The following is a 20652-nucleotide window of genomic DNA, read 5'->3' on the forward strand; positions in this document are numbered from 1 at the left end:
TCTTCTTCCTTACACTGGCAGCTCAAAATCTCAGTAACATCAGCATCGAACTCCAATAGTGAGATGAAGAAGGAAAAAGAGACACGCCTTCCATTCAGAATTATTGGTGCTTGGAGTGAACATGTCATCAAAGACAAAAGATGCTCAATTCTGTTGTATTTCGCTTGAGTGATGAAGCATCGGGATTTTTAAGTAAATATGGTGACATTTGGGGAGGGAAATGATATAACTACTACATCTCGAGGAATGAAAAGAGTCCTACATCATCATTTTTCTTTCAAAGGTACTAGGCTACAAAAGCAAATACTACTTTCAAAACTCTAATAGAGATCCTGCCTTTGGATGGGGGTGAGAAAACTGGCATAAACCTTTTCCCTGTCTTCTCAACATTTCATGTCCCAGGAATATAGATTACTGACCTGCCGAGAGTCCGTGTGAGAAAAAAAAAGGGAGGGGAAGCGAAGAAGAAAGACTGAAGAAAGAATCTGACAGCTCAAAGGAAGAAGAGTGAAAAAAGATAGGTCTAGGTAAATGAGACCACAATTCAATGTCATGGCTGTGCATTCGGCAGTAAGAAAAATAATTTACACTCACCTCAACTGAAAATGGAAAACTCTGCTTTCTAGATTAATAACTAATTTACATTTCAAAAGGTTTGGAAGCTTCTGATTGATGATGAGTAAATAATACTAAACTTAGAGCTGTTTTTTTTTTCTTTTCTGACTTCAAATTTAGCAAAATTAAAGTAACTGACCCAAATCTGGCTTCAGTTGCAATGAGATTCAAACTTAAGACATTTCAGGTTCTGATTACAGCAATTAGGAATCCCAGGCCTCCAGGGATTCTTTTGGTTCTTAATGCCAACCTGGCAACATCTGGATACCTGGAGCATCTAACAATGTTTGCGGGGACACTGATTACGTACACTCTCGTGACACAGGGTTTACAACTAAATCAGAGCCTAGTTTATATAAGCAGCACCAGATTGTAGCAGAGGGACACCACTGAATCAATCTACTCATTGCTAGTGAAACAAAAGACAACATAGCTACAAAAAAGAAAAAAAAAAGCTACAGAGACTTAAAGTATGTAACTTGCTTCTCAAAACTGAAAGGCTACAGCTACGTTAAAAAACAAAGGTAGCAATTATAAAAAGTTGCAATCTCTGTTTATGAATAGGTTTATGAAGTGATCAACCTTAAAACCACTACAAACAACCCGCTTGTCTGTCAACGGAGGACTGGCTGAATAAACTACTGTACATCTTCACAACAGAATACTAAGCATCGGGAAAAAAAGTAATGAATATCCCTACATACTGCTGTGGAGTGATTCCTAGGACATACAGTTAAGTGAAAACAGAAAGGCAGATTAAAGTGTGTATAGCACACTTCTTATCTATGAATGGGAGTACAAACATACATGTATTTGTATACAGTTGGCCCCCCACGGATCATCCACAGTTGGCTGAATCCACAGATGCAGAACTCACAGGTACAGAGGGCCAACTATGGGACTTCAGCATCCTCCGATTTGGCCATGTGTTGCAGCTCCTGGAACCAATCCCCCACGGATGCTGAGGGATGACTGTATACATATAACCAAAATGAAACAACAAAAAAGGAGGAAACAAAGTAGAGGGAATAGGGACAGAAGCCAAATCTGAATAACTTTGTTTTGTAGTTTGCCTTTGGAACAAATTAGTTTGTATAATTATAAAGTGAAACAATAAAAAGCAATATCTAAAATCAGAAAGCAAATGAGAAAATAGCATGAGATGACTGGGGAAAACTGAACATCCACAAGGTATTTTTTGGGATTAAAGAATTATTATTCTTAATTTTTAAAGGTATGATGATGGTATTGTGGTTATGTTTTTGTAAAGGGATCTTTACTCTTTTATAGGTATGTATGGAAATATTTAAAATGAAATATGCCTGGGATTTGCTTCAGAATAACCACGTGGTAGGAGTGGTGAACAGCAGAAGAGGAGGATTAGATAAAATAAAAATAGTCATGAGTTGATATTTGTTATAGCTGAGTGATGGGAAATTCATTACATTCTATCTTACTAATGGAGGCTGGGATATTTAAGGATGTGCATTTTTAAAACTCATCTTGAAATAAATGGACAATAAAAGACAGACGTTTGGGGAGTGTTTCTACAAAATGGCAGATAAAGTTTCAAGTTGTAGATACTTGGGTTCCCTGAAAGCATAAGATGCACCCTTAAGAGTATTAATGTAAACATGAGTAAATAAAACATTTCTGCCACCATATCAATCGTGAGTTTAAATTATAAATAAGGTAGCAATAATGCTCATCTCCCACCAAATGTCTACTTTCTAAAGTGTACAGCCAAAAGCAAAAAGTGTCATCTAATAAAAAATGAGTAATTGATTATGCCCTGACAATTCAGTAAAGCTTCATAATAAAAACGCAAATAAATCTTTTTTTTTTTTTTTTTTTTTTTTTGCGGTACGCGGGCCTCTCACTGTTGTGGCCTCTCCCGTTGAGGAGCACAGGCTCCGGACGCGCAGGCTCAGCGGCCATGGCTCACGGGCCCAGCCGCTCCGCTGCATGTGGGATCTTCCGGGACGGGGGAACGAACCCATGTTCCATGCAACGGCAGGCGGACTCTCAACCACTGCGCCACCAGGGAAGCCCCCAAATAAATCTTGTTTGGAGCCCTGATCTAGGGAAGAATGGTTATGATAAAGTCTCATAAAATCATAGGCATTTTCCCTCCAGGGGAAAACTCAGTGCTAAAGTTTATCCTTCCCTACCACAAAAAGCCATCTGAATGGCTTATAACTATCCACGCAACCCAAACAATCAATCTTGTTACTTTTATCAAATTAATTTTGAGTTAACAGTTCGGTGGTTTTATATCCTGATGGACCCATTATCACACAACTTCAGGGGGATGTTAGCTTAGCTCTTTGTGCTGCATTAGGATTCTATTTTTAATTTCTCTGATACATCAAGGAAAAATCTAAAAGTGTACTAAATATTTCCCCCTCCAAAATAAGGGCACACTGGGCACTAATTTACTTCACCTGAAGGGCTCACCATCGCCCCGTCCCCCCTTCCTCGCACACCCACACCCCTAGATTCCAAACACCATTACTTAGGACTTCCTGGCCATTCCACACCCCTTAATGCCTCCACACACACACTTCCCTCTCTCTGTCTCTGTGCCTACAATGTCCTTTCCCTCCTTCTCTAGCTCGAGAATTCTTATTCATCTTTCAAAACACACTTCAAGGGCTTCCCTGGTGGCGCAGTGGTTGAGAACATGGGTTTGAGCCCTGGTCCAGGAAGATCCCACATGCTGCGGAGCAACTAAGCCCATGCGCCACAACTACTGAGCCTGCGCTCTAGAGCCCGTGAGCCACAACTACTGAGCCTGCGTGCCACAACTACTGTAGCCTGCACAGCTAAAGCCCATGCTCCACAACAAAAGAGGCCACCGCAATGAGAAGCCCGTGCACTTTAACCAAGAGTAGCCCCCACGCAGCAACGAAGACCCAACGCAGCCAAAAATAAATTAATTAATTAAATTTAAAAAAACAAACAAAAAATACACTTCAAATGAGACTTCTTGATGCCTCCCCTGGGGTTCTTTGTACTGAAGTTCTTGCTCTCTCTTCTGGGCTCCTACTACACGTTTTTATATGTACTTTATGGACAGAATTTACCAGAATAGTCTAGAGAGAGGCCATAAAGTGTAGGTGGTTAAGAGTCTAGGCTCTAGAGCCAAATCCCTGCTGTGCCATTTACTATCTGTATAACTTTATTCAAGTACTTACTCCCTTTAAGACTCAGTGTTCTCATCCATAAAATGGCAATAATATTGCATACCTCCTGGGATGGTTATAAGGACTGAGCTAATATACTTAAAGAATCTTACACCAATGCCTGGCACAAAGTAAGTTCTCAATAAACGTAAGCTATTATTAGCACAAGGTATCAAAATTATTTGATTGTCTTTTCTGCTATGCTATGTACTTTCTCTGGGTAGTGACTAAATATGTTGAATTAATCCAGAGACTGCCTCTGAGTTTAACTGAAAAGTATGTGCTAACAATAAGCTAGGCAATTGCAAGGTGTTAGGAATACAGAGATGAGTAAAAATCCCAGCCGTCAAGGATCTTACAGTCTTGGTTATTCACACAAAGAGGACTTCAGTGTACAGAGGTTGAATTAGTAAGTGGGGGCCAGCTATTACCAACTCTTTCTAAAGAATAAGTCATAAGAAATCTGGAGACAACTTTATTTGAATAAATAGGGAACTTACTCCAAAACCTAATATACCAAGAGCTGATAATCAGCAATCCTTGCAAAGTTAGTAAGATTGAAAAGTACTGTGGTTCATCTAGGTCTGCAGAAGCTCTGGCTAATTCCATTTAGACTAAAACCAGGGAAATCTAAGTATTGATAGAGTTAAAAAAAAACATATCTCACTCTATTTTTTTTTAATTTAAGCGAGTAATATGTTAATATTGTAATACATTCCCACTTTAAAAACAGTTAAAACTGAAGTTCTCCTCCTCAAAGGCAGTGACTCTTATCAAGTAGTTTTATATCCTATCTTTTTTATCTATACAGTTGCATGTGTATGTAACAGAAATATGTAGCATGGTTTGCGGTTTTAAAAAAATTTACACAAATGGTATCACACAGCTTGCATTATTCTGCATTTTATCATTATTATATAATAAATTCCTATAATATACACAGGTATATTTCTCAGCTCTATCCTCTTACCATTGATCTGTGTTTTCTTCTGGCAATATTGCAATGCTTTCGTTACTGTGCTGTTGTACATATAAATCCAACCTCATTGTCTTCTTTTTCACAAGTATCTTGGATATTTTTATGCAATTACACTTCCATATAGGAACTAACTATGGTATAATGTTTAAACATCTAGTTATCTAGGTTCTCAAATATAATGATATAAAATTTTAAACAATAATATTCTCTTCCCATTCTTACATTGTTCTATCTCTAGTAACATTCTCTCCCCTTTCCTCTACTATAGTTTAGGGTATCTTCTTCCTTTTTAATTTGATCAATTCTGCCAAATGTCGGTTCCTTTCAAAGAACCAACTTTTGGTTTTACTGACCCAAATTTTGTTTGTTTTGTATTTCATTAAATTCTGCTTTTACCTTCATTTTTGTCTTATTTACAATCTTTCTTGTATTCTAAAGAGAAAATACAATTAAAGCTATGAATCTTCCTATGAATACCGTTTTTGCTTCATCCCACAGGTTTAAGTGACAGTGATCTGGATTTTGTACGGTTCTTATAATTCATTTCTCAACATTTTATAATTTCTGTTTTGATTTTACCTTTAAAGCAAGAATTACTTAGAAATATACTTTTACATTTCCAAGTGTAATAAAGTGGCTTTGGCTACTTTATTCTTGTTAATTTCCAATTTTATTTATTATAGTTGGTGAATGTGGCCTGGATGACTTCTGTACTGAGATTTTTTTCAAGCACTTTAAAACATAGTCAGATTTTGTGAATATTCCATATATGTTTTAAAATTTTCACGAATATTTGAAAAGTGTTCCTATTTTCTGTTTTATCAACCGTGTTAATTGTGTTAGTTTTGGTTTTTTATCTAACCGAAATGTCAAATTTTGAGAGAAGAATATGTAAGCCATCAACTATGACTGCAGTTTTCTCGTTGCTCCTTGTATTTCTATTGGTTTGGGATAGATATATATGCTTTGTGTAGGTTCATGACTTTTGTCCTCTGGATCAAGCACACCTTTTAGCAACTTAAAATATGCCCCTTTCCCAGGTAATGTTCCTTTGTCTTGGATTCTGTCTTATCTGATATTAATATTGTTTCACCAACTTTCTTTTAGGAATATTTGCCTAGCGTATTTTTTCCATTCCTCTGTTTTAAACTTTTTGGTGATATTTTCTTTTAGCTATATCTCTTATAAACAGTATTTCGCTGAATTTTGACTGTTATTTTTATCCAGAGTCTCCATCATTCAACAGGTGATTTTAATACACTCGCATGTATTGGGATTACTGATGTGTTTATGATGGACTGCTACCCTGTGTGTCATTCTGCTCCTTACATACACTCACCGTGTCCTGCTTCAGACTTTGTACTTCTTCCCTCCACCTTCCCATGCCTGGCTTCCCCTCTTTATTCAGGTCTTGCTGAATGTCCCATTTCTCTGCAAGGCCTTCTCTCACACTATCTCTTACTGTGCTTTTTTTTAAAATAGCCACTATTACCTGAACTGGTATATTACCTGACTTAAGGTCTGTTTTCCTCACCACAGTCAACTCCAGGAGAGCCTGGGTCTTGTCTGTCTTGTTCACCCTCTTGGTACTAAGCCTTCTTAGACGAAAATATTACAGTGTGTTTTTGGAAGATCTATGAGCCAAACTGGGTTTAAGTTGACAGCTTTTTGTGGCTTTACGATGGCAAAATGGGAGTGTTTGAATTCTCATAAAAGCAACATGCATTTCCAAAAATGCATCTGTTTATAGACTGTGAAATACTAATTGGAGAGAATATTGCATTTGCAAGCACTTTTTATTTACACTTTAATATGCCTCAAAAATTAAAGGAAATCTTTGTTGCTTTTTCAATTTGGCAAATAAGGCAATTCAATTTTAGAAATGCAACAAGAATTCAGTTTCAGATGAAAATATGAAGTTTTTTGTCAGTATCAAGTTCTGCCACTGTTGATGATTTAATTACTTCCCATTTGCCATTTTGGGCAAAAAGTTTCATTTCAAAATAGCAATTGCCTTCACAGGAAGAAAGAGAATATCTTCTTTATAACTAAATACTGCCCGCTGGGAAATCAGAAAGTCTCTAAGAGACGGTTGTGGGGAACAGGACAGCTAGTCTGACACACATCCTTCTTTAAGCTTAGTGAGGTTACTCAGAACACTTTGTTCACTCAACAAACTGGTTCTTTCTATGCCAGATGTCACTTTCAAATGTACATTTTCCTGATTTTAGGTACTGCTTTGGTACCTCCAATAAGAGTACAGGAGACTCAAAAGGGGAGTAAAAAGGAAATTTTAAAGTCATGCAATGTTAATAAAATATGAATACATGTGATTTTAGAATTTCTATAGTACCTAACAGGAAAGAAAGAAGAAATTTATGTGAATTTAGCAGGTTAGGATCATGCATAAGGTAAGTTAAAACACAGATTACTGGGCACTGTCTCCAGAGATTCTGATTTAGTGTGTCTCAGGTGGGGCCTGAGAAACCATTTCCAACAGGTTTCCAGGTGATGCTGACACTGCTGGCCTGGGAATCACACTTTGGGAAACACTCTTTGAGACTATTATTTTAAATGCTTGATTTGGGATGAAGGTGATACAGCAAGAATATCAAGGCATTAAAAATAGTTTTCATCTGCTCTTCGGAACTTTTTGGTGTAGTAGCTCATATATACTCCACCTCAACTGTCTTTCATTGTTTATCTTGAAATTCTCTTAAAAGAGAATTTTAAAATAAATTCTCCTGAAATTTTCAAGGTAAAATTAGAATAAAATTTTATATGTCAGGATGGGTTGGCTCAGACACACTGTGGACATATACAAATCCAAATGATTTAGAAGCACGAGTCCCCAGATCAAATGTCCTAAAAATGCCAGACAGGTTAGATGCTTAATACAAGTGAGTGAAGTCGATCAGATCTTGAGGAGAACTAGAGAGGTCAGACCCAAAGAGGGCAGCTGCTACTCAGCTCCAGACAGCCATCAACCAAAAATGCAGGTCTTTTATGGTCAGCTCTTCCAACCTTTCAAAATAAGCTGGAGTTCCGACATTTCATGTAGAAGCTCTCAAGTTTTAAACACAGGCAACTAATTTAAAACTTTTAAACACTGTGTAGGACACACAAAAAAGGTGTATGGGCTGGATGATGCCAGTTTATAACCTCTGATAAGTCTCAGGACCTTTCTCCTGCACCAGCCAGGAATAATACAGGTTGGGCAATGTGCTAACCTAGTCACTGTGCTCCTGGGCCCACTCCCTCCAACAGTCATCTCCTTCCCAGATAAAAAGCTCTCTCTCTAAAGACCTACTAAAGTCCCTTTGCATAAGTAGCTTGCCTATCAAAATAAGTTCTCTGGCAATGATCTTAGTATGGGAAGGCTATGGCAGAGAGAAGTGAATTCTTCAAACACTGCAACTGCTGATCCCAAATTAATGATTAGCTTAAAGTGACTAGAATCTCAGGATCATTAACTAGACCTGGGAATACAGATTTGAGGATTCTTAAGCATTCTATCACAATGGTGATGTGATTTGGTACCCAGAAGTTGTTTCATCTTTACCTAAAGACTCACTAAACTGAGAAAATCAGTCCTTACAAAGATGTCCACAACAACTACAGAGGCAACATGGAATCGCAAACATGAAGATTCGAATCTCTGAGTCTACTCTGATTAACAGTGTCGGCCTGGAACACTGTGTTAAGAAGGATTCTGAAGGTGAATCCTGACTCAGTGGAAAATATGAATGCCAAAGACCTAGAAGAGAGGAATGGCAGCAGACGTGCCCCATATTTGGCCTCTTCTGTATAGTAGGTAACAACACTACACCTGTGTTCACAAAATCTAGTCTTCCTGTAGTGCATTAATATAGCAACCAATATAATGTTTTCAAAACGTAAGTAGGATCAAGTCACATCTTGCCAGTAGCTTTCCATTTCACTCAGACTAAAAGCTAAAGTCCTTATTATTACACAAAAGCCCTAACGTTGTCTGACTCCCCATTACATCTCTGATCTCATTTCCTGCTACAACACATCCCCTTGATGCCATTCCAAACATACTATTCACTTCACTGTTCTGCAAACACACTAAGCAAGTTCCTGCCTCGGGACCTTTACATTTGCTACTCCAGCTGCCTGAAAAGCTCTTTCTCTGGGTAGTCACGAAGTTCACTCTCTCATCTTCTTACCAGTGAGAACTTCCTTAACTCATTATTTTAAATTGCTACAAATTTACACACACACACATTCCCTCCCTCTCCCTCTCCTTCCCTTCCCCACCAATCTCCTTTTCCTGCTTCAAACTTGCTACAACACCTACCACTATCTGACACACTAAATATTTTACTTCCTTATTTTCCTTCTTCTAAAATGAAACCTCCAAGAGGGATGAGTTTTTGACTGTTCTGTTCACTACTATATCCCTAGAAGAGTGTCAAGCACATACTGGCACTCAAAGAGCTAATAAGTAAATGAGTGAACAAACAGATGATAAAACAAATGAACCTGGGTCCTAGTTCAGGGACTAATGGTTAAATAACCTCAGGTGAATTATTCTGGTCCTCAAAAGATCTCTATCATTAGTTGTATAAACTATGACATTCCTGTTACAAAAGCAGAAAGTATGCTATGGAAGAATGACATCATTTCCTCTAGACCGGTCAGTAGGATAGGAGAAAGCCAGGACTAGAAAGCCTCCCCAAATCCAAATCTAACGTGCAAACTAAGTTCTTATAAACAACAGAATGATGACAGAATTTAAGAGTGTAAAAATTAAATACTCCTAAAGAGAAAATCCTTTTCTAGAAAAGGAATGCAGACTCCTTAGCTTTTTTTTTTTTTTTTCCCATTTTTTTTTTTTTACTGCCTCATATCTTTTTTTTTTTTTTTGCACATTTTTTTTTTTTTACTGCCTCTACACATTAAATCTCTGTGAACATTAACAAGTGTCCGTGGTTGAGGGAGAAATGTTCCACAGCAGAAAGAGGAAATACACACCCTGTTTTTCCTATGAAACTTTGGAATTATGTAATATCCAGCCTCGGATAAAATCCAGAATAATCCTCTCAGAGAGACTGAAATTAGGATGATGGTTAGCCAAACAACAAAGACACTACAAAACAGCACTAACGGCCCTCCCGTCTAATTCTTAATATAAAATCACGATCCCAGAGAAACTAGTAAAAACAGTGCACCTTCACTGGATGACTAAATATTTCTTTTACCGTTAACAAATTCAAACTCAATAAAAGGAAAAATGGCAAGTGAATACATAATTATTAAACCAAAAAAGATGCCACTAATTAATTGGGGGCCCTCGGAACAGCTCAAATGTCAGTCAAAATGTTGTCTCAGACGCCTGAGGCTCTCAGCCCAGGAGCTGCCGCCAGGCGCATTTAGAGGAGCTGTGAGCTGCACGATAAAATAAATGCTCAAGCACTTTGCACTTTCAGTGAAACGACAGAATTGGATGTGTGATATTTCAAACAACTTTCCCCCGCAGACATGACCATCTGCTTCCAAGTCTACTTACGAACTCATAGTCTCCATCCTGTGGAACTTTCCAATCTGAAGAGTTCTTCAGTGGGCCAGGGACACTCTTGCCAAAGCTGTTGATTTGATTTTCCTTTTCTTTTTGTTCAAAGTATTCAAGGAAAGATGGTCTTGCAGGCTGCATGGTCTCATCCCTTCCTGAAAACCAAGAAAAACAAAAGGTGAAATACAGTATCTCAGATTTCAGATAAGTTTAGTAAATGGATCTGTCTCCAGATGGGCTAAGATCATGGAATCAGTGGCTTTTTGTTAGACAAAGAGTCCTTCAAGATTCTAGTGAAAACTATAGGAAAAAGCACAAATGCTCACTCAAAATACTTTTCATAGAATTTCAGAGGATTCGTAGCCCCCCCAGGGTCCCTTTTTCTAAATGGGAAGACTTGGTGATGCAATAACTCTACATCAGCTACAAGTAATACTTTTTGGATCCCCTATAGCAAAGAGTTCCTATAACATTTAGACCGAAAACTGAGAAGCAAGCCAAAATATTTATTAATTATTTACATATATAATATGCTCTACAGGAATTAGAGTCAGGAAGGGGGGATGATATCATAGTGATTGATTTCCCTTGGCAAAATCATAATATAATTTGACTAACGAGAAAAATAGGCATGAAAAAGAAAATCTAAGTAAATCACAACCCACTCCATGAAATATAACTTTTTTTTTTTTTTTTTTTGCGGTATGCGGGCCTTTCACTGTTGTGGCCTCTCCCGTTGCGGAGCACAGGCTCCGGACACGCAGGCTCAGCGGCCATGGCTCACGGGCCCAGCCGCTCCGCGGCATGTGGGCTCTTCCCGGACCGGGGCACGAACCTGCGTCCCCTGCATCGGCAGGCGGACTCTCAACCACTGCGCCACCAGGGAAGCCCTATATAACTTTTAAAATACTATTTACAAATGGTTTATGATAAAGGAGAAAAAATAAGATATTATATATACAGTACAATCTCAACTCTGTAAAACCATACACATAGGAGAAAAAAAAAAGACTAGAAAAAAATATACCAAAATGTTAACAGGATTTGTCTCTGATAGTAGGATTATAGGTGATTTTATTTAATTCTTTTAAATATTTTTTAAAAGAAGACAGTATAGGATAAATATTAAACAGATAGAACTGATGGTAAGAGTTACATGTGCCCAGGAGATGAAGAAATCTTGCAAGATGGGTGGTCAGGGAAGACTGGTAGACGGGCTTAGGTTAGCAGTCACATAGCAGGGTAGCTATATAGCAGAGCAGAATCAGTAGTTATGTAACAGCAGTTACCATATGAGAGCAGAATACAGCAGTTACTAGTTAGAACTAGTAACAATCACCGAAAGAATAACTTTACCTGGCATGACTTAAAAACCTAGTTAGCTGAATGCACCTATTTCACGGCAGTCTTATACTGGGAAGTACAGAAGTTTTTTTTTCAGTACTTTGCATGAACATGTGGATTTATACTGCCTTTTCCCCCAGTAACCAGAAAAAAAGACCAGAAGGTTCAGAGCCTTAAGAAGTGAACGGGTAACGGTCCAGGAGATAAAGAACAGCAAGTGTTTCCTCTCCAAGAACCCTTGTTCCAGGCAGTCTTATCTCTTGACATCTGCCTAGTCCCAGTTTCGAGCCATCGCCCTGACTGCCTCTCAGATATTTGTCATCTTACTCACCATCACCACTGCCAAGTTCAACAGCAGCCAATCTCAGATTTGCCCACTTCCAGATGCTGCCAATAGCTTACTTCACTGTTGCCCCCTCATTTATTAGGGATCAAACACAATATTTGCTAGGACCAGTTAACAATTATGTGCTGAATGTCTGTTTTGTTTTGTCTGTTCTAGGTATGATGTTAGGTGCTTTTCACGCTTATTTTGTTTACTTTTTAAATTAAATTTAAGGTATTATTTCATAATACAGTTCTGAAGGAAATGCAACAAAATAAAACTTGTAAAAATGGGGGTGTTTTGGATTTCCTGACAAGTTCGGATGGAAAGTCCTTGTGATCAGTGCCTTCCTCTGGGACCACCAGAGGAGAAGGTTGGCTCGGAGATAACTCTGTAGCAAGCCTACCCATAATCCTACACATCAAAAGGGGTGTTTAGAGGGCCTCCTGAGCCCAGCAGCTGTGACCGTGCTATAGATGGCTGAAATACGCAGTACGCAGTGTACTTTTATACAAAATATTCTGCGACTTCCCTGGCGGTCCAGTGGTTAAGGCTTCACGCTCCCAACGCAGTGGGTGTGGATTCGATCCCTAGTTGGGGAACTAAGATGCCACACGGTGCAGCCATAAAACAAATCCGGACCAGATACTAGGTTCAGACCAGCTGAAGAGAAGAGAAAGTCTAGAAACAAAGTAGAAAGCCCAAATGGATATCCAAACAACTGGATAGCTGTTTGAAAAAAGATTAAATTGTATCCACACCTCATACCTTCGACCAGGAAAACTCCAAATGGATAAGAGCTCTAATCGTAAAAATGGAAACCATAAGTACTAGAAGAAAACATGTGTGAATGCAATGCATTTAAAACCTGAATGAGGAAAAAGGCTTTTTAACATACCATGACAAAAACCCAGATGCAATTTAAAAAAAAAAAAAAAAAAAGGATGTTTTCTTTGTGTGAAGGAAATATCACAGATTTTTAAAAATTAATAAGTACAAATAGGGACTTCCCTGGTGGTCCAGTGTTTAAGAATCCACCTTCCAATGCAGGGGACACGGGTTCGAACCGTGGTCGGGGAACTAAGATCCCACCTGCCGCAGGGCAACTAAGCCTGTGCGCCACAACTAGAGAGAAGCCCACGCACCACAAGGAAGAGCCCGCACACCGCAACGGAAGATCATGCATGCCTCAACGAAGATCCCATCTGCCGCAACTAAGACCTGACGCACGGCCAAAAATAAAATAAATTAAAAAATAAAAATTAAGCACACATTCACTATAAGCCAAGATGAAAGACAAATGACGAACTCGAACATTGGCAACAAGTAACCATAAAGGTTTTAAAATAATTTTCTTTTAAAAATAAATTTGAGTTCTTTATATCTTGGGAAGATAAGCTCCCAAATATATAAAGAATTCCAAAAATTAAGGAAAAGAAGACCCAAAAAAAGGTAGAAACATGGGCTAAAGATAGTATACACAAAAAGATACCCAATTAGTCCTTAAACATGAAAAAAACATGTAGGTTCACTCATGAGAGAAATTCAAATCAAAATTACTTGGAGATGTGATTTCTTACATTTCAATTTGGCAAAAGTCAAAAGCTTGATAATACCCTATCTGCTGGTAAGGCTGTGGCAACACAGGCACTCTTATACGTTGCTGAATTTGGATGCAAAGTAGTACAAGCCCTATGAAGGGGATCTGGCAATATTTAATTATCAAAATATGAAACTGAGGAAGGTACAAAAAATGCTGGTGTGTTGAATTTAAACCGAGGTATTAACATGAACTCATGATTTATTAAAAAAATTTTTGCTGAGCTTTTTTTATTAAAAGGTCTTGAAGCGATGGCTACCCCATTAGCAATGAGCCCTCAGATTTTGGTTTCCAAATACCATTCCCCAGCACAAGGAGCTAAGCCTTCTTAGGAGAAATAGCTGATTCCAGGTCTAGGGCAGGAAAAGTACAAAGTGAGCCTGGAACATCTTTTTGTGCCAAAAAAAACAAGTACTCACAAACTGACATGGACATATCAACAGGACACAGAAGCCACCTTGAGAGGCTCCCACCGGTAAATTTTGGGACACTGAGCATCAAAAACAAAACAAAACAAAACAAAAAACACTGAATAAATAAAAAGAGTCCATGAGCTCAGAGTAATAATCTAAAAGTGAAGGGGGTTAGGAGAGAAGGGAAAAGCCCTTCTTTAGAAAAATCACCACCTGACAACTGTATTGTGGTAATAAAAGAGGGTACAGTTGACTCTGTATCTGCAGGTTCCGCATCTGTGGATTCAACCAACCAGGACGCGAAAACATTTAAAAAAAAAAAAAATCCAGAAAGTTCCAAAAAGCAAAACTAGAATTTGCTCCAAGCCAGCAACTATTTACATGTCATTTACATTATATTTACAACTATTTACATAACATTTACACTGTATTAGGTATTACAAGTAATCTAGAGATGATTTAAAGTATACAGGAAGATATGTGAAGGTTATATGCAAATACTATGCTGCTTCATATAAGGGACTTGAGCATCTGTGGATTTTGGCACCCGGGGTGGGTCCTGGAAACAATTCCCCACCTATACCAAGGGACAACTTTATCCTCTTTCTTAGGAAATACACACAAAACAGAATATCTCCTTTTTTTGAAGATACACACAATATTTGAGGGTAAGTTGTATATATCATGCATCAATCTCTCCTCATTACTTCTGTCATTTCATGTCTGTTTACACAGCCTTCTCTATAAATGCACAAAGAAATGACTGAAATGTGTTCATCACTAAAAATGGTAACTTCTGGAGAGAAATAACAGATAATTTAAAATATTTTCTTCTGTGGAACTGTTACAAAAACCATAAAGACATAATTAAAAAAAAAATCATATCCAACAATAAAAATTGTATAATTGGTACAATATACTTCTATGATGCCTCAGTAATTCCCTTCAGTTGCAATACAGGTGGATTTTAGAAATTCAAGTCTTTAAACTGGAGATGAAACACTAACAATAACATTTCTATGGTCTAAATCTAAACTATGTCATAAAGATCAAAGAAACATCTCTTAAGCTAGAGTATAATTGTTTGTCTAATTTCTATCACTGTTTAGATGAGAAAATGAGAACATTTGCTTTCTACATATTTGAATTCCTCTATATTTGATAACAATAGCCCTTTGCAACTCACTTAAAGATCTCTAATATTTTTGGAGTTAAAATACCTAATATTCTTTGTCCCTCTCAACAACTAAGGGTCACAAATAAGAAACTCTATCTAAAATGCCTTTCGTTTCACCTTTTGATATCAATATCAGGGACCTGATTATACCTAATATTTATTAGAAATCAATGTTCCCAAAACTATAGTGAACTTTGTAATAAGAGAAGTTTTTAATCTAATCACACATTCAGGTATAACCCAGGAGTAAAATGGACACACATACAAGAAACTTAATTACAGTAAATGATTAGTTAAATGGTTGCGTTTACAGGATTACAGAATAGCTAAAACTGATTTTGGAGGCAGCACAATACACTACAAAAATCCCTAACCTGGGGTTCAAAGATCTAGATTCTGGTCCCGACTATATGATCTTGATTAAACCACAGGTTCCAATCTAAAAAAGAAGCCATGAGCCATATTATTTCTAGTGTCCCATTGCAGCTGTGAAAGTTCCATGATACTATCACTTGACAGTGGCTTATGACAACATATTTCTGCCTAGGTACTGATAACCATTCAAAAGGAATTCTTACTCCAGAGGGATGATGACACTTGATCGTCTCTAATCTAAAATATGCCACAAATTAGATGTGCGTGGACATAAACCAAAGACCAGACCTACTCAACAAATATTTGTGACAAGACTGCCTCTGATTCTTTGAGTTTCTTTCTGTCATTGTTAGTGGTGTTTGGGGGGCTTTTTAAAAATAGATGAAGAGGTGACTAAATTCTCCTTGGCCCAAAACTGTAATAAAAATATCGTCAATAGATGGAGGTTATTAAAATGTTTTATATAGCTAAAGCTGAAGAAATGAATGAATCAACTGAGAGGGGAAGACACCTCAACTGGCAAGAAACAACATATATTCAAAAACAGGTGTATTTTTGATCCCTGTATTTAGTGATTCCAGAAGTTAACTGTTTACACCACAATGATTCCTTATATGTGAGGGCCCTTCACCACTGTACTTAATTTATTGGAGGAAACAGCACTTCTACTGTGACCTACATTTTCTTAATAACACTGTAATTAATTAGAGCACCTGTTCACAGTTTGACTTTATAGACTGATAATAATTTTCAGTAAACAGATCTGCATTACTATCACAATTAGTATCTACAATAGCATATTTGCAAAGACGGCCTCTATAATTCCAAGTAGCCTTGGTATCCTCGCCCTTTACTAGTGCTCTCCCACAGTGACTCTAGGCCTGGCCGTGTGACTTGCTATGGCCACTGCAATAGCAAATTTATTGCAAGCAGGGACTTGAAAAGTGCTTGCACATCCTATTACCATGTAAATAAACCTAGTGGGCATGCCAGATGGCAGAATACTATGTGGAGAGAGGCCTTGACCAGGTGGTCTTAGCTGAGGCCTTCAGGAGTCAGCCAGCTCCAGCTGACCACTGGTTTTTTTTTTTTTTTTAATTTACTTATTTATTTATTTTTGGCTGTTTTGGGTCTTGGTTGCTGTGCACAGGCTTCTCATTGCGGTGGCTTCTCTTGTTGTAGAGCATGGGCTCTAGGCACGCAGGATTCAGCAGTTGTGGCATGCAGGCTCAGTAGCTGTGGCTCGCGGGCTCTAGAGCGCAGGCTCAGTAGCTGTGGCGCACAGGTTTAGTTGCTCCACTTCCTGGAGGAGGGCTCGAACCCGTGTCCTCTGCATTGGCAGGCGGATTCCTAACCACTGCACCACCAAGGAAGTCCCTGACCACTAGGTTTTGAGGTGGTTTGCTACACAGAAAAAACTGATACAGTATCTGAGATCTGTCTCAATCTCTCTCCATCACACCCACACACACCAACCTATATCTACAAAAAGAGTTCCAGTCTTTAGGAACTCAGGTTTCAAATTCAACTAACATTGATTGAATACTTTCTAAGTTTCAGGTTTTCTACCAGATGCTTCCACAGGACGTTGCCATCCACACTTCATGAACACCATGTAAATAAAGTAGGAGGGAGGAGGATCTGTGCTTGTTGGCACTTACCAAGTGCTATACAATGTTTCATTTCGTTTCATCCTCCCATCTTTTGAGATATGGACTATTATTTCCACTTTCTAGATGAGAAATTTGCTTACGGTTATACGAGGATAGGATCTGAACCCTGATCATCAGGCTTTAAGGCTGGCGAGCTGCCTTTCATATTGCAATTTGTCTAAAATCAAAATGAGAATTCTTGACATATCCGAACTGCCGTTAGGTTGAGCATAGAAAGACTAGGGGAATGAAATTTTCCCAGTAACCTTATCCCTGGACTCTTCTTTCGGCACTCCTGAGCGAGGCCATCAAGCAGTGCTGAAAAGTGTGAGAGAATCATTCCCAGCTGACTAAAGGCAATGCTGTCCCCAGGGCTTCTGCTGGCTGGTGGGCTTTCTGTTTCAATGTGAGCCAGGGTATTTTTTTTCAGACATATCCCAGGAAATGAAGACGTTCCACTGAATGTTAATACCAGAAACCTGAAGCCGTTGGGAGAATGAACTCAGCAGAAAAGTCGAACTTTGAAAACACCATGTCTTGCTCTGATTCTTTTATCTGATGCAGGGAATGCATGAATTCCTGTACTATGACTGGCCCGTTCTTTGTAAGCAGCATCTGGCAAGCTAAATGGACAATCTGTCAAAGTCCACAAAGGGGCAAATTCATAAGCAACTGTATCTTATATTTATTTTTCTTTGAAGAATGCTATGTGGGACTTCCCTGGTGGTCCAGTGGTTAAGAATCCGGCTTCCAATGCAGGGGACGTGGGTTCAATCCCTGGTCGGGGAACTAAGATCCCACATGCCGTGGGGCAACTAAGCCCACACGCAACAACTGCTGAGCCCGTGTACTCTAGAGCCCGTATGCCACAACTAGAGAGCCCGCATGCCACAACTACTGAGCCCACGTGCCACAACTAGAGAGAAGCCCATGCACCGCAAACGAAGATCCCGTGTGCCGCGACTAAGACCTGGTGCAGCCAAATAAATAAATAAATATATATATTTTTTAAGTTCTAAAACTAGATTGTAAACAAATCGGGTGTATCCTTACAATGGAATATTATTCAGCCATAAAAAGAAATGAAGTACTGATATATGCTGTAACACTGATGAACCTTAAAAACATTAAACTAAGTGAAAAAAGCCAAATACAAAGACAACATTTTATATGATTCCATTTATATAAAATGTTCAGAATAGGCAAATCCTTAGAGACAGAAAGCATGTTAATGGCTGCCTGGGGATGGAGGAAAGGGTAGTGAGAAGTGACTGCTAACAGGATTGTGGTTTATTTGGGGGATGATGAAAATGTCTGGAATTTGACAGTGGTTATGATTGCACAACCCTGCTAATATATTTTTAAAAACCACAGAACTGTACCTTAAAATGGTGAATTTTATATGTGAATTATATCTCAATTAAAAATAATAAATTAAAAAAATTAGACTGTGGTGATGGTTGCATAACTCCATAAATATACTAAAAAACACTGAATTGTATATTTTAAACGAGTGAATTATATTTCAATAAATTTTTTTTAAAAAACAGAAAGATCCCTTTTCTCTACTATTTACTTTTATTTCTGGATTATAACACAATGCCAAGGTAGTCATAATTGGCCAGGAGCTTGACCAAAGACTGAGGCCCATCTTTTCCTTTGGAATGACCAACCACTAGACATTAAACTTTATGCCCTTCCATTTTAAATGTTCATTTTCAAGACTGTCACCAAGTAAACCACAATGGTCAACCTACTCTTTCCTTAATTTCTACAATAACTCTTTTCTACCTGTTCAAAGTAGAGAACTCGCAAAAGCCTACATTTTCTTCTGTTTCAAGCATGAATGCTTGCAAGAAAACAACTCAAATAATCTCTCACATGTTTTCTTCTGGCTTGGAATAATATGCCTTATCATAAAGTTGTTTGTTTTGTTTTTTAATCTAACATTTATTATGTGTGTGGTTTTTGGTTTTGGTTTTGTGACTGGGCATCTAAGTGCTTTACATGTATTAATTCATTTAATTACACAAGTTACTATCCAAGTTTCTGTATGTGGCCATAAATATTCCTTTGAATGTTCTTTGAAACCACTAAGAATTGCCAGAACCATAAGTTATAAGGTTCCCCAGAGTCTAACTTTTGAATAACTCTTCCAGGAACCAGTTTTGGTAACTCTGCCTCTGTGTAAACTGACTTGACTTCTGGGCAATGAAAGCTCTGGATCTTTAAGTCTAGTGTGCTACCATATGTCTATTCGAAGAGATCTAAATCCAGATTTCAAGGGGTTACTAACTAGAGCAATAGAGGCAGCACACCTAAAAAGATACATACAAAAGGTTTACCGGTGAGAACGATCCATACCTTGGTTATTGCAACAATTTCCTAATTGGCCTCACTGTTTCCAGTCTTTTCAAACTCCATATCATCCAACTGACTGTCCTAAAAAACCACTTTGTTACATCACTTTTCTGATCAAAATGTCTTTCTATTACCCTATTACCAACAAAGTCAAGTTCAAACTTCTTACTTTGGCATTCAAGGTCCTCCAGTATCTGGTCAACACCCACTTCAGCCAAACTGAATGTTCAACATATATCCCCTCCTTTCTGACTCTGTACCTGCCTGGAATATCGTCCCCAGTTTTTCTGTATATCTAAGTTCTCACAAATCCTTCAGCATTTTTCTGAACCACTTACCCAGCATTTGTCTTATTATTATATTACCACCTTTATATGTAGAGGCCCTATCTCCTCAACTAAGTTATGTCAACATCAAATACCACTATCTGAGGTGCCTGGAGTAACGTTCCAGGCATGTAAGGAATTAGAAAGAACGGTAATAGTACAGTAGGCACTCCATACATATTAGATAATGACAAATGTCATCTTCCCCTTTTAATCAACAAATTCCTGGTCAGCAGTAAACATGTCATTTGGTTTTTGTACACTACACAGTAATGACACATAGTGACTACCTAATAAATACTTTTTGGTGGGTATTAAATATTTATTTTTAACAAATACTGGTTCCAAGCTGATATTTTTTTTAGAGCATAAACACTTAAGAGAATCATCTACTTTTCCTTTGGGACTCATTTAAATTCATCAAAATGTATCTCCATTTTCTTGCTGAGCAAGAATAAGCAGGTCAGAACAGCTCAGAGCACCAGAAAAATATATTCCCCTAACTGATCAAAACCGATTTATCTGCTTCTTAGGTATAAGAGCCAAAGTATATCTTTTGGACTTTTTCCTTTATTCTTCATCACTACCACGCTACTGCTCTCTTTTGGAAAATAGATTTCCCCCATGGCTATTCTTGGCTCTCCTTTTACCAATTTAACTCTAATGGAGCAGGACCTTATCTTCCTCAAAAGACAGGCCTTGAGCCTTTCAGCCACGTCACACTGAGATCTGGTACTTTCATATCCTAACACGTGGTCTGGCAG

At 38.1% G+C, this 20652-nt stretch overlaps 1 protein-coding gene across 3 annotated transcripts in view; it reads right to left on the reverse strand.

The window, feature by feature from the left end:
• The window catches only part of STK4 (serine/threonine kinase 4), an 89659-nt gene that overhangs the window by 27499 nt on the left and 41508 nt on the right, over positions 1 to 20652 (reverse strand). For all 3 annotated transcript variants that reach the window (XM_024746898.1, XM_024746897.1, XM_024746899.1), the window contains one exon: positions 10313 to 10470. In XM_024746898.1, the coding sequence (XP_024602666.1) occupies positions 10313 to 10470 (158 nt within the window). The remainder of the gene's footprint in view (positions 1 to 10312; positions 10471 to 20652) is intronic.

The sequence above is a fragment of the Neophocaena asiaeorientalis genome, unplaced genomic scaffold (assembly GCF_003031525.2).
Source record: "Neophocaena asiaeorientalis asiaeorientalis breed wild unplaced genomic scaffold, Neophocaena_asiaeorientalis_V1.1 scaffold132, whole genome shotgun sequence".
Lineage (NCBI taxonomy): Eukaryota > Metazoa > Chordata > Mammalia > Artiodactyla > Phocoenidae > Neophocaena > Neophocaena asiaeorientalis.